Here is a 16050-nt window from a genome sequence, read left to right as displayed (position 1 = left end):
GCATCCCGATTCACTGAATCAAATGTTTTGCAGAGATCAACGAAGGCTGTAAGCGGCCACTGCCGAAACTCTCATCTGCGTTCGGTGAGGACCTGAAGAGCAAGGATACGGTCAATCTTTGGTGTAAAGCCTGACTGCTCTGGGCGCTGGTGCTCAAGCAGATGGTGGCAAACCGCATGAAGAATTATTTGAGCAAAGACCTTGCCCGGCACTGAGAGCAGTCACCCCTCGGTAGTTGTTGCAGTCTTGGCAATCACCCTTCCCTTTCCAGAGAGGGACAACAAGACCCCTCTTCCAGTTAGTTGGGATGATGCCTGTGTTCCAGGAAGAGCACAGAACTGAATGCAACGACACGAGTGCAGCATTTCCACCAGCCTTGAGAAGTTCAGCATGGATGCCACAGATTCCAGGAGCTTTACCCCCATTTCAACCGGTGCACCGCAGCTTGTGTTTCCACAAACAATGTTGGATCACAGTTGATTGGATTGTCAGCAATAGGGGTAGAAACACTCCTGACATCCAATTCTACAGCTGGTGGATCAGCCTGGTACAATCACTAAAAGTAACCGGCCCAGCGGGCCTTCACTTCGGACTCCTCTGTCAAGAGACCAACACCTTTCTCTCCAAATGCAGTATACCAAGGGATGGGCTTGGAGGAACGCAATGCATGAATTCCACTACAAGCAGGATGAGAATCACTTGAACACAGGTGATCCTCTACCCCCTCATAGATTTCTCACATATAGGCCCCTTTGTCTGCCCTCAGCGCATATACAGTTTTACTCCTCAACTCCCTGAACAGCTCAGCTCTACCATTAAGCCTGGCCCTGCGACTCTGGTCAAGGGTATCCAGGGTCCCTTGAGAGACAAAATTCTATTTAACCCGAGGGTGAGTTCCAAGACATCCAATGCAACATCAAGGACGGTGGTGTTAATGGCACCCCACAACTCTTCAGGAATTCCCAAAGTACCCAGATCCCCAAATCCTCACTATACCTGTTTACAAAATCCTCAGCTACCCTCCCATCTTTGAGCTTGCCACTATCCAGCTGAGGCTAGGATGGTACAATTCTCCCAGATTTAAGCTACATCGTCAGAGTTTCTACAACATGCCTGTGGTCAGTATTGATGAACTAAGCACTCCAGTAGAACCTGCAGTTCTGGATCATCCTCCAGTGACCATAAACAAGCACGTGGTCATTCTCCTTTGACACACCACCAGCATTGGAATCCCAAGTCCAGCGATGAACCTGTGGGCACCGGAACCATGAACCAGCCACCATAAGTCGATGACTTCTTGCAAAGTCAAGGAACTTAGTGCTATTCTGGTTCACAGTTCCAGACCCATGGGGACCAACACATGTCTCATAACCATCCCTATCAGTTCCAGTCGATGCAGTGAAATCCTCCAAGACTAGAAGAGTATCTCGCCTGGGGCAACTGATCAACCACAACCTCGAGCGTGGCATATAATGCGCCTTTCACGGTGAGATCACTCGCCTCAGTCGGCGCATATACAGACCATGGAAAAGATACCCAAGGAGTTACAAATCCTTATTCTCATAATACACTCATTGACTGGTGTTACCTCAATTATCATTGGAGTCAACTTATTAGAGACAGCTACAGCAACTCCTTGAGCATGGTAACCATCAGAGTCACCAGACCAATAGTAGTGTGTAACCACCCATCATGATCTTGCCACTATCCGGTCTCTGAATCTCAGAGAGTGCTGCAATCCTTATGTTCAAACGCTTGAGCTCAGATGATAACAGAGACAGATGATCATCCACTCTTCGAGATAGGACATTCCAGGCACCCACCCGAAGGGACTGCCTCAGGTGAACCCAAGGAGACCGCCGTCTGGTGGACGACACAATTTGTTCTTTTTTAATTACATTACAGTGTGCAGGTGGATGCAATGAGTTCAGAAGGTCATCATATGTTGGTCCATGACAAAAAAAAAACGATTCTTTTTTTGTATACCATGTCAAGGCTCATGTAAGAGCTAATACATAGAAACACATAACAAGGCAGGAGACAAGAAGGGTGGGATAGGGAAGTACAAAATCCATTGGAACCATACTCTGTGCAGAATGTTGGTACTGCCAAAACAGTGTCCTCAGCTATTGGGCACATTCGTGGACAGGTCATCTCTCTGACACAGGATACCAGCAAGCTGGCACTCATTTTTGCCAACCTTGGAAGGATGACAGGCTGTCAACCCCACCTGGTATTACTTCAACAGCCAAGCAGGATTTGAACTCAGGACCCTCAGATCCAAAGCCCACCACTCTCGCCATTAAGTCAACTCCAGACAAGTACCAAATCGTTGGGGGGGGGGGGGATAATGATGATAGGATATCTGTGGAAGGGAGAATGATGGGGCAGGGTACAAGGGATAAACAAAATGGTACTACAGGGACTTTCAGGAAGGAACCAGGGAACTTGAAAGAGGTGGGTTTGTGGTGGATTAACGGGGGTATAAAAGATCAAGATTTTGGAAGGAGGAAGATATGAGATGGTGGTGAACAGCTGTTTTGAAGACCTGGAGGGTGGAGTGGGATTGAAGAGAGTGGGAGTTTGTTCCAGAGGCGGGAAAAACGAGGAATGAAAGAGTGAAGTTGAGCAGTGATTCTTGATTTTGGGAGTTTCAGAAGAAGGGGGTTTTGACAAACCTTGAGTCATAGATGACAATTTGGAGGTGACAAAAAAACTGGTTGGTAGGAATCAAAACTGGGTTATTAATTTATTCAACGTAATTGAAAGTGACACTGCATGTGGAATCCTGGAGGATGGTGACGTGGCCTTCGGTGAGAGAAAGGTCTTGATGTCACACAGCTAATTGACTCGAGGGATACATTGCATATTGGCTACAAGTCGCTCTTGGAGTGTGTGTGTTCCAATACCAATCAGCTTGAAGAGTGTTTGCCAGGTGGCTTAAGCACTCAAGCAAGAATTCCGATGAAACGCTGGCTGCTTGGTAACTGAAGAGACCCTGGGTGTGTTCCATTATCTACAAGAAAGTTGGTAACTGAACGTGAACACATCCCAGGTTTATCAGTCCGCCCGTCAATCCTTGCGAGTGGAATGGAAGTGCAACATTGCGTTTTTAAAATTTACTCTACTTTCCATCCAATACTGGTTTTGACCACAATAGGACGGGTCTGCGGGTTTTCACAAACACAACGGGTCAAACCTGTGAAATGTGGGTCACTTGCCATCTATACTTGAGCGCATTGGGGAAACAGAGCAGGTGGAGGCAAGGCCGGAGAGGAGACGGTGGAAGACCGAAAGACCACTAGCCTGCCTCCGTTGAGAGCGTGAGAGGCCCAAACACTCAGCTTCATCGCGGGAGATACCAATGTTCCGAAAAGCCTTGGTTTCCACAGGGTGAAGTCAAGAAAGGTGAGAGGCAGGAGCACCAGCCCAAGGGGTGGAGCAGGACTCCATTAGACTGCGGATGAAAGCTTTGTGAGTGCTTTGAAGCTCAGGTGGGCCAAGGAAGGACTTGGTCGACAATCGGTGACTGGCTTTGGAGGCCAGGTTGGAGATGTGGCTTTTCCAGGAAAGATCATGGCAGGTAGTGAGACTCAGAAGCTTGAATGAAAGGAGTTCCTCAAGAGGGTTGTTGAGTAAGTAGCTGTGGGGGTTGTGAATGGTCCTTTCAGAGAGACATGGTGAGGATATGAAATTTGTCAGGATTGAAAGACATGTTTGGAGGATAAATTGGAGGATAAATAACGAGATAATTGATTACTTTATACACGATTTACTCATTAAATCAAAAATAATGTCAGACGACTCCGTTTCCTCGACAAAAAGTAACCTGAAGATGTTTAATTTTCTTGAAGAATTTCACAAACCTAAACACAAAACAATTTTCTCCTTGAATATTTGATGTAAGGTTTTTTGATCGTTTTCTTCTTAGGCGGTGCGTGGTATTGCACAACACGCTGCAATGTTTTCATGTTTTTTTTTTAAGGTTGTTTATATGATTAAAGTGTTATTATTTTTCAGAGACCTGGACGTCATATTTGTACATCAAGTTTTTTTTTTCGAGCAGCGTCACGATGCAGTGAGTGATTCGCCATTGAAGTACCACAGGTGGATATCAGCGGCTCTGTGCTCCGCCTTCTTCATGGCGATCTTTGGCTCTTGGCTCGTTGCACTTCCGAGTTGTGGTGAGTTGTTGTTTTTTTGTCCGTATTGTTATATCACAGTATACGAAGTACGTACAACAACAATTCGCACAATTCCATTATTCCCACAGCATTTCATTACAAGCTTTATCTTTTTGGAAATGCCCCAATCTGTGTCACCCACGTGTGAATTATTAGTTATTTTTTTGCTTACCCTTGTACGTAGTATGGAAAATATAAACGGCTCATAAGCCCATAAGCTCATTCACATTCATTCATTCAGGTTTCCTTTAATGAGACCGAATGAGACGTGAACGGGACGTGGTGAGACGTGGGCGTGTCGGAGCGTGACGTGGGCGTGTCGGAGCGTGACGTGGGCGTGTCGGAGCGTGACGTGGGCGTGTCGGAGCGTGACGTGGGCGTGTCGGAGCGTGACGTGGGCGTGTCGGAGCGTGACGTGGGCGTGTCCCAGCGTGACGTGGGCGTGTCCCAGCGTGACGTGGGCGTGTCCCAGCGAGACGTGGGCGTGTCCCAGCGAGACGTGGGCGTGTCCCAGCGAGACGTGGGCGTGTCCCAGCGAGACTTGGGCGTGTCCCAGCGAGACTTGGGCGTGTCCCAGCGAGACGTGGGCGTGTCCCAGCGAGATGTGGGCGTGTCGGAGTCAGTAGTCGGCCGGAAAGAGATCTCTTCAAGGCGTTGCCATGATGTGTGTCGTCACTGATATTTCCGCCATTCTCCGCCCATCGAAAACAAGGTTTCGTTTCCTTGTTGAAGCGACACCATCCTTCACAAATATATCATTTAATCAGGTAACATTGACATTCTCATTCCCATTAATCCGTGCAACGTATGTTGATCGGTGTTATTGTGTTTGTTTTGCGGACATTATGTGGCGTCGTCCATGAGGTTCGTCTGGCTGTCAAATCTGTGGTGATTTCTCGAGGTTCAAAACTCCGTCCTTTACTCGAATCCACACGGTGAATCCATCTGTTGTCGGTGTGTTGTTTGTAATACATCATAATCCTGGACTAATATTATTATTATTTTCAAATTTAGGCCTTCAGCTTCATCAACTCAACGAATATAAAGTATGTCTGGTGTTGGCTTAATGGTTCGGGTGGTGGGTTTGGGATCCCGGGATCCTGAGTTCAAATCTCACTCGGCTGTTGAATTAATACCAGGTGGGGTTGACTCTGCCTGTCATCCTTCCGAGGTCGGCGAAATGAGGCCAGCTCGCTGGTATCCTGTGTCGGAGTGGTGACCCGTCCAGGATTGTGTCCAATAGTCAAGGAGACTGCACAGAGTATGGTCCCAATGGATGGATGGAATATAAAGTGTGACGTGAAATTCTGTGATGATTTATAAATCGAGATTGTACTTCATAAACCGAATGATGTTTTTGTGGGAGGAACTGCAAACCCCTTTGTTGGTTGTGGTAGTTGGAGTTGGAGTTGATCTTTTGACCATCCCCAGCAAATCCAGGGTACATGCTTTGTTCCAGTAACCCGTGATGTCCCAGTTTCTTCCAGTCACCTCCAGGTTAAACCCTCAAAATCCAGACTCTACCACTCACCTCATCTCTGTTGTTGCTATTTTCTCCCATTTATGAAACTTCCATCCAGGGATTCAAGCTGGAGATGAACCATCAACTCACCCCCTACCCCCTAACCCCCCACCTTATCCTTACTTACAATGTTTAATTATTATTATTATTTCAATCCCCAATCACCCCACCGAGCACAACTCTCCTACTTGCAGGTTGCTGTGTTTCCTCCTCCTCTTTTCTTGTTTGTTAATTCCTGCTTTGTTGTGAGTTTATACTTTTCTCCTCTGTCACCTCGCTCTTCCATGAGTCTCAATCTTTCAAACCAAAAGAAACATCTTTTACAATAAAATGTTTTGGATCAACCAGACTTACATGAATAAGTTATTGGTCCATTCTTGTTTTCTCTTTATCTGCATTCACTTAATACAATTTTATGGGATTTAAATATCAGAATTTATTGTTCTGCTAATTGGAGACACATCTACTGACCAACTGAATGTAATGCTCTCTTCAACTACTATGAATGCTTGTTCTTTTGTAATTCGAACAAAGGTGTTCATAAATTCCTCAAAAGTTAGTCTCCTCCTCCTCCTCCACCTCCTCCTCCTCTTTCCCCTCCTCCTCCACCTCCTCCTCCTCCTGCTCCTGCTCCTCCACCTCCTCCTCCTCCTCCTCCTCCTCCTCCTTCCTCCTCCACCTCCTCCCCCTCCACCTCCTCCTCATTCTCGTCCACCTCCACCTCCTCCTCCTCCTCCTCCTCCTCCTCCTCCTCCTCCTCCTCCTCCTCCTCCTCCTCCTCCTCCTCCTCCTCCACCTCCTCCTCCTCCACATTCTTGTTCTTCATCTCTTTCAGGACTATGTAGACACTATCGCACTATGACTGTAGATCGATTGATGGGGTGGGGGTGGGGGAAGCTTGTGTGGGTGGAGCAATTTTTTTTAATTAAATAAACATGTTGTGTGTGGGAACTAATAAACTAATCACTAATTATGTGGGTGGGGCTTGTGTGGATGTGGCTTTTGTGGGTGGGGCTTTTGTGGATGTGGCTTGTGTGGGTGGGGCTTTTGTGGATGTGGTTTGTGTGGGTGGAGTCAAAAAGGGGCGGAGTTTTAAAAGGGGGTGGAGTCAAAAAAAATTTCAATTTATCTTTGTCTTTTGTAATTCCTGTGAATAAAATGAACCTAAAATGTCTTCCCCCTTTAAATCACATAATTTGTAAGTCCAAGGAACTGTACCGACGACATCAACAATTTAAAAAAGTTCATTTGTCCCTCGCTTGGTATAACCTTGTTCAAAATGAGATTTCCACCTGTATATTCTTACTATATCACCAACTTTAAACTTAGGCTTTCTGGCATTAATCTCTTTTTCATATTTTAATTTTGTAAATGTTTCTGATGGTTTAAATTTCGTTGAGGTATGAATCGTGTCGTTGTACTTATCTGCAATGTCCTGAATTAAAGATAACCAAGTTGAGTGAATTTTTTTATATAGTTTCTTTTAAAGTGCAATTAAAATGCTCAATAGCAACTGCTTTTCCTTCATTAAAGGTGCTGTATAATGTAATGTTGGTATTTTAAAGAAAATTCATAAATGTTTTGTTGTAGAACTTTGTACCCTCATCAGTCCACAATTTTTTAGGTTTTCTCTTGCTTTTATTGAATACCTGTTGGAAAGCTAACATAAGAGTATAACCTGTTTTGTTTTTCAAAAGGGATAACCCACGCATATCTACTCCTCAAATCAATAGCGGTTAAAGCATACTTGTACCCCTTATCATAATTGAATTCAATTAAATCAGCAGACCAGATATAATCAACTTTCTTGGAATAAACCTTCCTTCTATGAAACTTTGTGATTATTACCTTCGCAAACTTCGTTTGACGAAGGTATTGTATTGACCCCTGTGTATTTATTTATTGGTAAATATGTGTGCGGACAACATTGCGCAAAAACTGCTGGACCGATTTGCATGAAATTTTCAGAGATGATGTGCAGTTACTCAAGGACGCCAGGCGAAGCTTTTGGGAGCAATCGGATTAAAGGTCAAGGTCATGGTCACGAAAAGGTCAGAATCGTTTTTTCGTCATAACGCGGTCAATTTTTATCCGAACAAAATAAAACCAACACCAAAATGTTCATTACTCAATTCTACATTCTAAGCTATTCCACATGAAAGTGTGGCGTAATTACCCTAGGTAGCGGTTTGGGGTCAAAGGTCAAGGGGTCACCACAAAGCATTTTTCATTGGGCAGCGTCGTGGACAACATTACGCAAAAACCACTTAGCAGATTGTCATGAAATTGTGGACTTGTTTGACATCATGAGAGGACAAATCGATTAGATTTTGGGAGCGATCAGATCAAAGGTCAAGGTCAAGGTCACAAAAAGGTCAAAATCGTTTTTTTGCGATTAAAGTGTGAATTTTGTTCCGATTTACATCATATTAAGTCCAAAATGTTCAGTATTCAAATCCCGATCCACTTATGTAGCGTATGGTATAGTGTTTGCAACCCTAGTTAGTCTGTGGAAGTCAAAGGTCAAGGGGGGTCACCAAAATGGAGTTTTTGATTGGGAAGCGTTGTGGACAACATTACACAAAAACCACTTCGCAGATTGTCATGAAATTTTGTGGATGTGTTTGGCATCACGAGAGGACAAATCGATTAGATTTTGGGAGCGATCGGATCAAAGGTTAAGGTCAAGGTCACAAAAAGGTCAAAATCGTTTTTTCGCAATTAAATTGTCAATTTTGTTTTGATTTACAGCAAATTAACTCCAAAATGTTCAAAATTAAATTCCCCATCCTCTAATATGACACATGGTATAGTACTTTTGTCACCCAAGGCAGCGGTTGGGGGTCACACAAATTCACATTTATATCGGAAAGCGTTGTGGACAACTTAACGCAAAAAAAAACAAAACGCAGAGAGGCTTTAATTGTTTTGGATTTGTTTGGCATCATGAAAGGACAAATCAATTAGATTTTGGGAGCGATCGGATTAAAGGTCAAGGTCACAAAAAGGTCAACATCGTTTTTTCATGATGAAAACGGTTAATATGTTTCCGATTTACATCAAATTAACTCCAAATTGTTCAGTGTTCAATTCCCCATCTTCTGAAATGACACAAGGTATAGTACTATTGTCACCCTAGGTAGCGGTTGTGGGTCAAAGGTCATGGGGGTCACAAAATGCATATTTGTATTGAGATGCGTTGTGGACAACTTAATACAAAGGTAATAATAATAGGCGGATCGGCTGATATTTTTGTGACATGTTTGACATCAAAAGAGGACAAATCGATTAGATTTTGGAAGCGATTGAATCAAAAGTCAAGGTCACAACAAGGTCAAACTCATTTTTTCGTGATAACAGTTTCAAATTTGTTCCCATTCACATCAAATCAACGCCAAATGTTCAGTATTCAATTCACTACCCTCTAATATGACACATGTACAATGCTGTCACCCAAGGGAGCGGTTGGGGTGGGGGGGGGAGGTTGCTGTAACACTGTCATTTCTGCTGTAGTTTACGTCGACTTAACGCCTAAATATTCGGTATTAAATTTTAAATCCCTGGAAGTGGCAAAGGTCAACGAGGTCACTTTTATTGAACGTCAATGGCTGCAAAGGAGACAACTGTACATGAACATCAGGCACTAAATCATGTTGAAAATATGCTTCATATTTTTGGTGCCGGATTAATCCCTAAGATATCTATTTGATGCTGAAATCTTCGTAATCATATATTATTTTGGTATTGTTTGCACTCTGATGACGTGTTAAATTACACATTGCATTCACAATATGATTACGTCACCCTTGCGTGGGGTTTTCCTGCTGATGTCATCTAAATCATCAAATCTACTGTTCTCATTACATAACCTTGCGTGGGTTTTCCTGCTGACTTCATCTGCATAGCATTCACTGTTCTATTTGCATTGCATTTCGTGGGTTTTCCCCGCTGCTGACGTCATCTGCATAGCATTTACTGTTCTATTTGCATTGCCTTTCGTGGGTTTTCCCCCTGCTGATGTCATCTGCAAAGCATTTACTGTTCTATTTGCGTTGCCTTTCGTGGGTTTTACCCGCTGCTGATGTCATCTGTATAGCATTTACTGCTCTATTTGCATTGCATTTCGTGGGTTTTACCCGCTGCTGACGTCATCTGCATAGCATTTACTGTTCTATTTGCATTGCCTTTCGTGGGTTTTCCCCGCTGCTGACGTCATCTGCATAGCATTTACTGTTCTATTTGCATTGCCTTTCGTGGGTTTTCCCCCTGCTGACGTCATCTGCATAGCATTTACTGTTCTATTTGCATTGCCTTTCGTGGGTTTTCCCCGCTGCTGACGTCATCTGCATAGCATTTACTGTTCTATTTGCATTGCCTTTCGTGGGTTTTCCCCCTGCTGACGTCATCTGCATAGCATTTACTGTTCTATTTGCATTGCCTTTCGTGGGTTTTCCCCCTGCTGACGTCATCTGCATAGTATTTACTGTTCTCTGCATTGCCTTTCGTGGGTTTTCCCTGCTGATGTCATCACATAAAAGTTTCTTCTCTTTACATTGCCTTGCGTTGGTTTTACCGATGAAGTCATCTGCATCGCAACTACTGTTTTCTTTACATACTGATGACATGTCACATTACACTTTACAGTCATAATATATATGCTTACGTCAGCCTTGTACGGGATATTTATGCTGATGTCATCTTGATAACATGTATTTAATTCGAGTTTGCATACAGATGACGTTCACATTACGCATTGTAGTCACCTCAGTGTGGCTAGTTCCAGGCTAATATCAGCACTTTAACTGGCACTGTGCAGAAGAACTTTCAACAGAAGATTCCGCTGCAACACTCTGAAGCAAAGAAACAACTCAAAATCAAAATGCCGCGTTCAAAGTCTAAAAGTCTTGAACAAAGACTCAGAGAAAAGGGATGCTGAACGTGTCCGTCGTCACCAGAAATCGGCAGAAGAACCTGCAGATTGTATTGACTCACGAAGAGATTGGAGACTTAAACGAGCGGACTCAGCTGATCAAACACAGCAATACTGCACTTCTGATAAAACCGCGCCCACACCAATGGACATCGAATCGCAACCTGACACTGCTGAGCGTACAGAACATGTCAGACAACTTCTCCAGAACACCAGCATGTCACTTTCAAGGTCACAAAGTTTTGAACAAAGACGCAAAAACAAGAGGGACGCTGATCGTGTTCGCCGTGAGCAGGAATCTGCAGAAGAAACTGAATGTCGTCTTGCCTCAAAAAGGGAATCGGCTCGGGCAATCAGGCGGGGGAGTCACTGGATGAAACTGAACGCCATCGCGCAACTCTTAGAGATACAGCGCGAAAAAGAATGCAAGAAGAATCCCATGATGACAAAGAACAACGCAGAGAACGTGTCCGCCAATCTGTCAAACAATATCGTCTGCAACAAACACCAGAGGAGGCATTGTCACGGAATACAACTGAGAGAGACAGAATGCGTACACATTACGAAATGGAAACACCACAACAGACAGCCAAGCGCAGATTCTCAATGAGACAAAGAATGCAAAACCAAATTGAAGCTGAAACCCAAGAACAGACGGACATACGCAGATCTTCAACTAGTGGCTGCGGCGAAGGTATGCGCTCTACAAGTGCCCGTTCTAGTTGGTTTATGTAATTCATCAGCTAATTGCTTTTCAATCTTAATGACATCATTAGAGCCTATAAGTTTTTTTGAATTTCCAAGCCCAAGTTTCAATTTCGCACTGATCATCTTCTTCACTATGAACCTATCAACTTTTTCTCTCAAGGTTGGATTTTGTATTGGATACAAACTATACAACATTTCTCTATCGGCTTCATGTTTTTCTTCCAACATTGTGCTATTTCCAAAATCAATATTGTGTCTCATGCACACTTCATCAACCCTATTGAAAGGTTTGCTCCATGGTTTAGGATTGTCAGCCTCATCTAATCTTTTATTCAAGTTTGTTCCTGGACCACAGAAAGAATACCCTGGTAGATGTAATTTCCCTGGTATTCCAGTTGTTGTAAATTTACTTCCTGATAAAAACTTTTGTATATCTCCCCCTCATTTGTGTTTGATGATGAATTCACTCTTTTTTTAAGCCACACACAGTGCATGTACATTTTTGTATAACCCAATTATTTTTACTTTTAACATATGAGATATTTTTACTCTCGGTTTTCTTTTTACATTTGAGACAATAACTCATTTATTTATGCGAAAAATTCCTGCAGAGTGCAAAAACCTTTTTAGTTTCCAACATGCACATTTGAATCTTAATTTTTAAAACATAAAGAATACTTAGAAATGCCTTCACTCTCTCCTCCATTTATTTAAGAAAAAAAAAGCAAAACTTTAATTAAAGTCAATTACACCAACATCATCAATAATATAATCTTTTCCTTCTTTCTCTTCTTCATCTTTACTTTCTCGTTTAAATCTTCTCCCTGAAACCGATGTTAATAGTCTTGACGCCAATATTTCTAATAGACTTGCCAATTCTTTGTTTCCCTCCTCGGTGCATTGGGATTGATTTATTTTCTGTAATACCTTTGATCTTTTTATAATCTCACTGGTTTCCATATTTTTATATTTATTCATTCTCTCTCTTTCCTCCCTCTCCCTCCTCTTTCCCTTTCTTCTTTCTCTTTTTTTCTCAGTTTCTTCAACTCCTTCCTCATCCCTTACTACCCTTGAACCACTTTCACCCCATAGAATATTGTGCATATATTCATCTGGATTCTGCGATACTCTTGAATCCACAATTATTTTTCACATAATAGGAAACCAATAAGATTTGTTGATGATTTCTAAAAGAGTTTTATATTTCATCACCTTTAGAAGTTCATTTTTATTTAATATTTTAATCAAATCTCTATTTGTGAGTTTTTTAATATCAGTATAAGGCCAGTTCTTAATTGAAAAATGGCCGTGTGTATGTTCCAATTCATAAGGAATGTAAAATCGAACACCCTTTTCTTGGAGGTATCCTTGAATGCAAAAATTATAATTTTCTTGAAGAGTTCTTGCTGTCATTTATGTATCAGAAATATACGACAGATTAATATGATGACACGCAATACCACCCCATCTTCCTGTTGTTAAATCAGTTTGTATTCCTCGACTTTGTATAATTATCCAATTTCCTTCCTTCTTTGTCATATAAGCTATTGCTTCACCATCATATAATTTCCTATTCCCAAAATCGTGTATTTGTTGTTTGCTAATTGTGCTTCCACATATCTCCTGATTCTTACCAAGAGGATAATATTGTTGCGGGCCGGGGGGTCGGCTGAGAAGACCACTAGGTGGGGGAAGCTATCCGGTTCCCACCAGACTCCCCGGAATTGTAGGCCGTCGCACACGGATAATTCCGTGGCGTGGCGGGTCGCTTAACTGACCGTGGACGCCAATAATTCAACCGCGTGACCTAGGGTCCTCCCGTCTATGGGTTAATCGGGTTACCGAATTAATCACGTGATTTAATTACAGGTGAATATGCCCTCGGTATACCTTGTCCAAACTGGATCACTCTACCGGATCGGATCACTTTTCCGGATCGGATGCAGCCGAGCGACACTGCCAAGGATGTACCGGCTAAAAGGAACTGTTCGTTGGGAATAAAGTCCCGGCTAAAGTAGGATTCGGACCATGGGGTGAAATCCAAATGTCCCATAAAGCGAAGGGACAGAAAATGGTACAATAATCTTCGAGTCCAAAACTGATTGAGGGTATTAATTCCAGGAAAGAGTATAATTTGAAGCGATGAGTTGGGCTACATAAGTACACCAAATTTCAAATTAGTCACTTGAAGCATAAAAAAAAAATCATGGCGAAGGGATGGAATCGATAGAATTGAGAAATCTTAACTTTTATTTTCTTGCCTTGAGTGTATATACATTATAAATATAAATTAAATGAAATCTGTTTTACTGCATTTGTAATCGTATGGGAGATGTCTGAATAGCATTTTTTTGTATGTACTTTAAGTGGAAGTTCAGTCCCAACCAACTTCTCGGTATAGTACAATGTGAAGGGACGGAAAGCGAAGGGACAGAAAAAAATGTTCATGTTGTTGATGTGATATGATGAAAAATTATTTTGTTCCATATGGTCAAAATTATTTCTGAACAGTTATTTCTGATGTGATCTGTCATTACAAATCAAAAATTTACTGGAGGCATGCTTTCAAAAAAAAAATTGAGCTTTCTAAAAACAGGCTTTTTTCGTGTAAAAAACGTTATTTTTTTAGAAAATCATCAAAAAATCATTTTTTTTCAAAAAATATGTGTGCAATCAATTATTTTGCTATTTAATAAGTTGACTCTTACCAAGATGAGTATGAAGACCAACTTTTACCCAAATTTGATGTCTATGGAATATTTCAGAGCCAAAAATGCATTTTTAAAAAAAAAATGTTAATGACTTGGATTTCACCCCATGCTGGATCAATGGAAGAAAAGACAAAAAACGAGCAGGGAACATTCCCAATAGGAATAATTTATTTACAAGCAGGCGAGGAAAGATGTGGCACAGTGAATATTTTTTGGGGTGTGTTGTGCAGAGATAGAAAGAAGCGTGTGGTGCAACAATAAACAGACAACTTACAAAAGGGGACATAGAGCAGCATTAACGTGAAAATAATAACTAATAACGACGATAACAATCTTCTGCAGTCTTACTTAAGCAAACAGGTGCCGGCACACACACACACACACACACACACACACACACACACACACACACACACACACACACACACACACACACACACACACACACACACACACACACACACACACACCGATGAAGAGGGAGTTTCCATATTTTCTGTAATGAGATAAAATGTCTTTGTATTGACATTTATTAATTATTTTCATGTTCATGAACTGGTCTAAAATGGCTGATGCTTCATTAAAACAATTGTTATTTACAGCCTTCTTACTACCAAACAGCAATAACAGTCTATTAACTAATTGTGATGGGTCATTTGGAAGAAAACTAACACCTGAACCAAGCCTACTTAAAGCCTGAATAATGTGTTTCTCCTTCTCATTCTTCCTACTTTTACCAGATAGACTAACCCTATAATTAAGAGAGTCCAGCAGATCAATATATACTCTATCATCCTTATTTTCCATATCCAATGGTTTATCAAAATACTTTGATTCATCCCTCATAGTTGAACCCTGTTTTCCATCTTTTGTTAGAAGAAACATTAATTTCTTGAAGCCTTCTTGGTTTAAGAGGGGGTTGAGCAGAACTCAAGAACCTTAATTCATCATTAAATATCAATACCTTTGCTTGAATGGGAGGGAAGGGGATAGGTGGGTCGAAAATCGGTTCTATTTTGGGCTTTTGGGGCTTGAGTCAGAGTTTTTCCCTTTCCCCCATTCATTTGAATGGGTGTCCCAGAAGCCCCATTTATCATCTACTTTCAGTGCTATAAGTATACATCTATATACCTCAAGCAATGTCATTATGTCCTTTATTGTAAGAATCATTAACTAAGTAGTAAATCACATCCTGATAATATTTGTTTAAATTTATTTGTTTATCTTCTTTCAACATTGATCTCAGGCTCATGGAGAAGCTTGTTCAATATATATATATATATATATATATATATATATATATATATATATATATACACATACACACACACACACACACACACACACATACACACACACACACACACACACACACACATATACATCGTAGACAGAACGTCCTGGGCAGGCCCGCTCGACTGCATCCGAGCCGGACTTGGAAGGTGGAAGTTGATACTCTACCATAGCTGGTAGAATGATCCGGTCCGGCCAGACGTTCTGAGGGCGTGAATCTCCGGTAACCAAGACTGCGGGGTTACTTAGGTATATTGGATCTGGACAATTAACCCTACGCCACGTGGTCGAGATATTGGCGTTTCACGGTCGATTAATCGACCCGGCAGCTTCGGAATTATCCGGAGCGACAGCCTAAAAATTCCGGGGAGTCTGGTGGGAGACGGCGTAAACTTCCCCACCTAACGGTCGTTCTCGCCACCGACCCCTGGCCCACAACAATATATATATATATACATACACACACACACACACACACACACACACACACACACACACACACACACACACACACACACACACACACACACACACACACACGAGGTCCGTCGAAGAAGTAACGGGACTGACTTCACAGAAATTTTATTCCAAAAAACATATTGAAATCACAGCTTGTCCCCTTCAAAATCGTTTCCCTCCAGTCTCACACACTTGTCCATCCTCTTCTTCCACACTTCGATGCACCCCCGGAAGGCTTCTTCT

General features: G+C 42.1%; 1 protein-coding gene across 1 annotated transcript in view; it reads left to right on the top strand.

The window, feature by feature from the left end:
- The window catches only part of LOC147017366 (uncharacterized), a 117295-nt gene that overhangs the window by 75796 nt on the left and 25449 nt on the right, over positions 1–16050 (top strand). Inside the window, exons 15-16 of the mRNA XM_085847715.1 lie at positions 4472–4802; positions 10523–11102. Of these exons, the coding sequence (XP_085703841.1) occupies positions 4472–4802; positions 10523–11102 (911 nt within the window). The remainder of the gene's footprint in view (positions 1–4471; positions 4803–10522; positions 11103–16050) is intronic.

Source organism: Eptatretus burgeri, chromosome 11 (genome assembly GCF_056783735.1).
Source record: "Eptatretus burgeri isolate ZD-2024b chromosome 11, Ebu_testis_v1, whole genome shotgun sequence".
Taxonomy (NCBI): domain Eukaryota; kingdom Metazoa; phylum Chordata; class Myxini; order Myxiniformes; family Myxinidae; genus Eptatretus; species Eptatretus burgeri.
The sequence above is the reverse complement of the archived record's forward strand: the minus strand, read 5'-3'. Positions and strand labels throughout refer to the sequence as shown.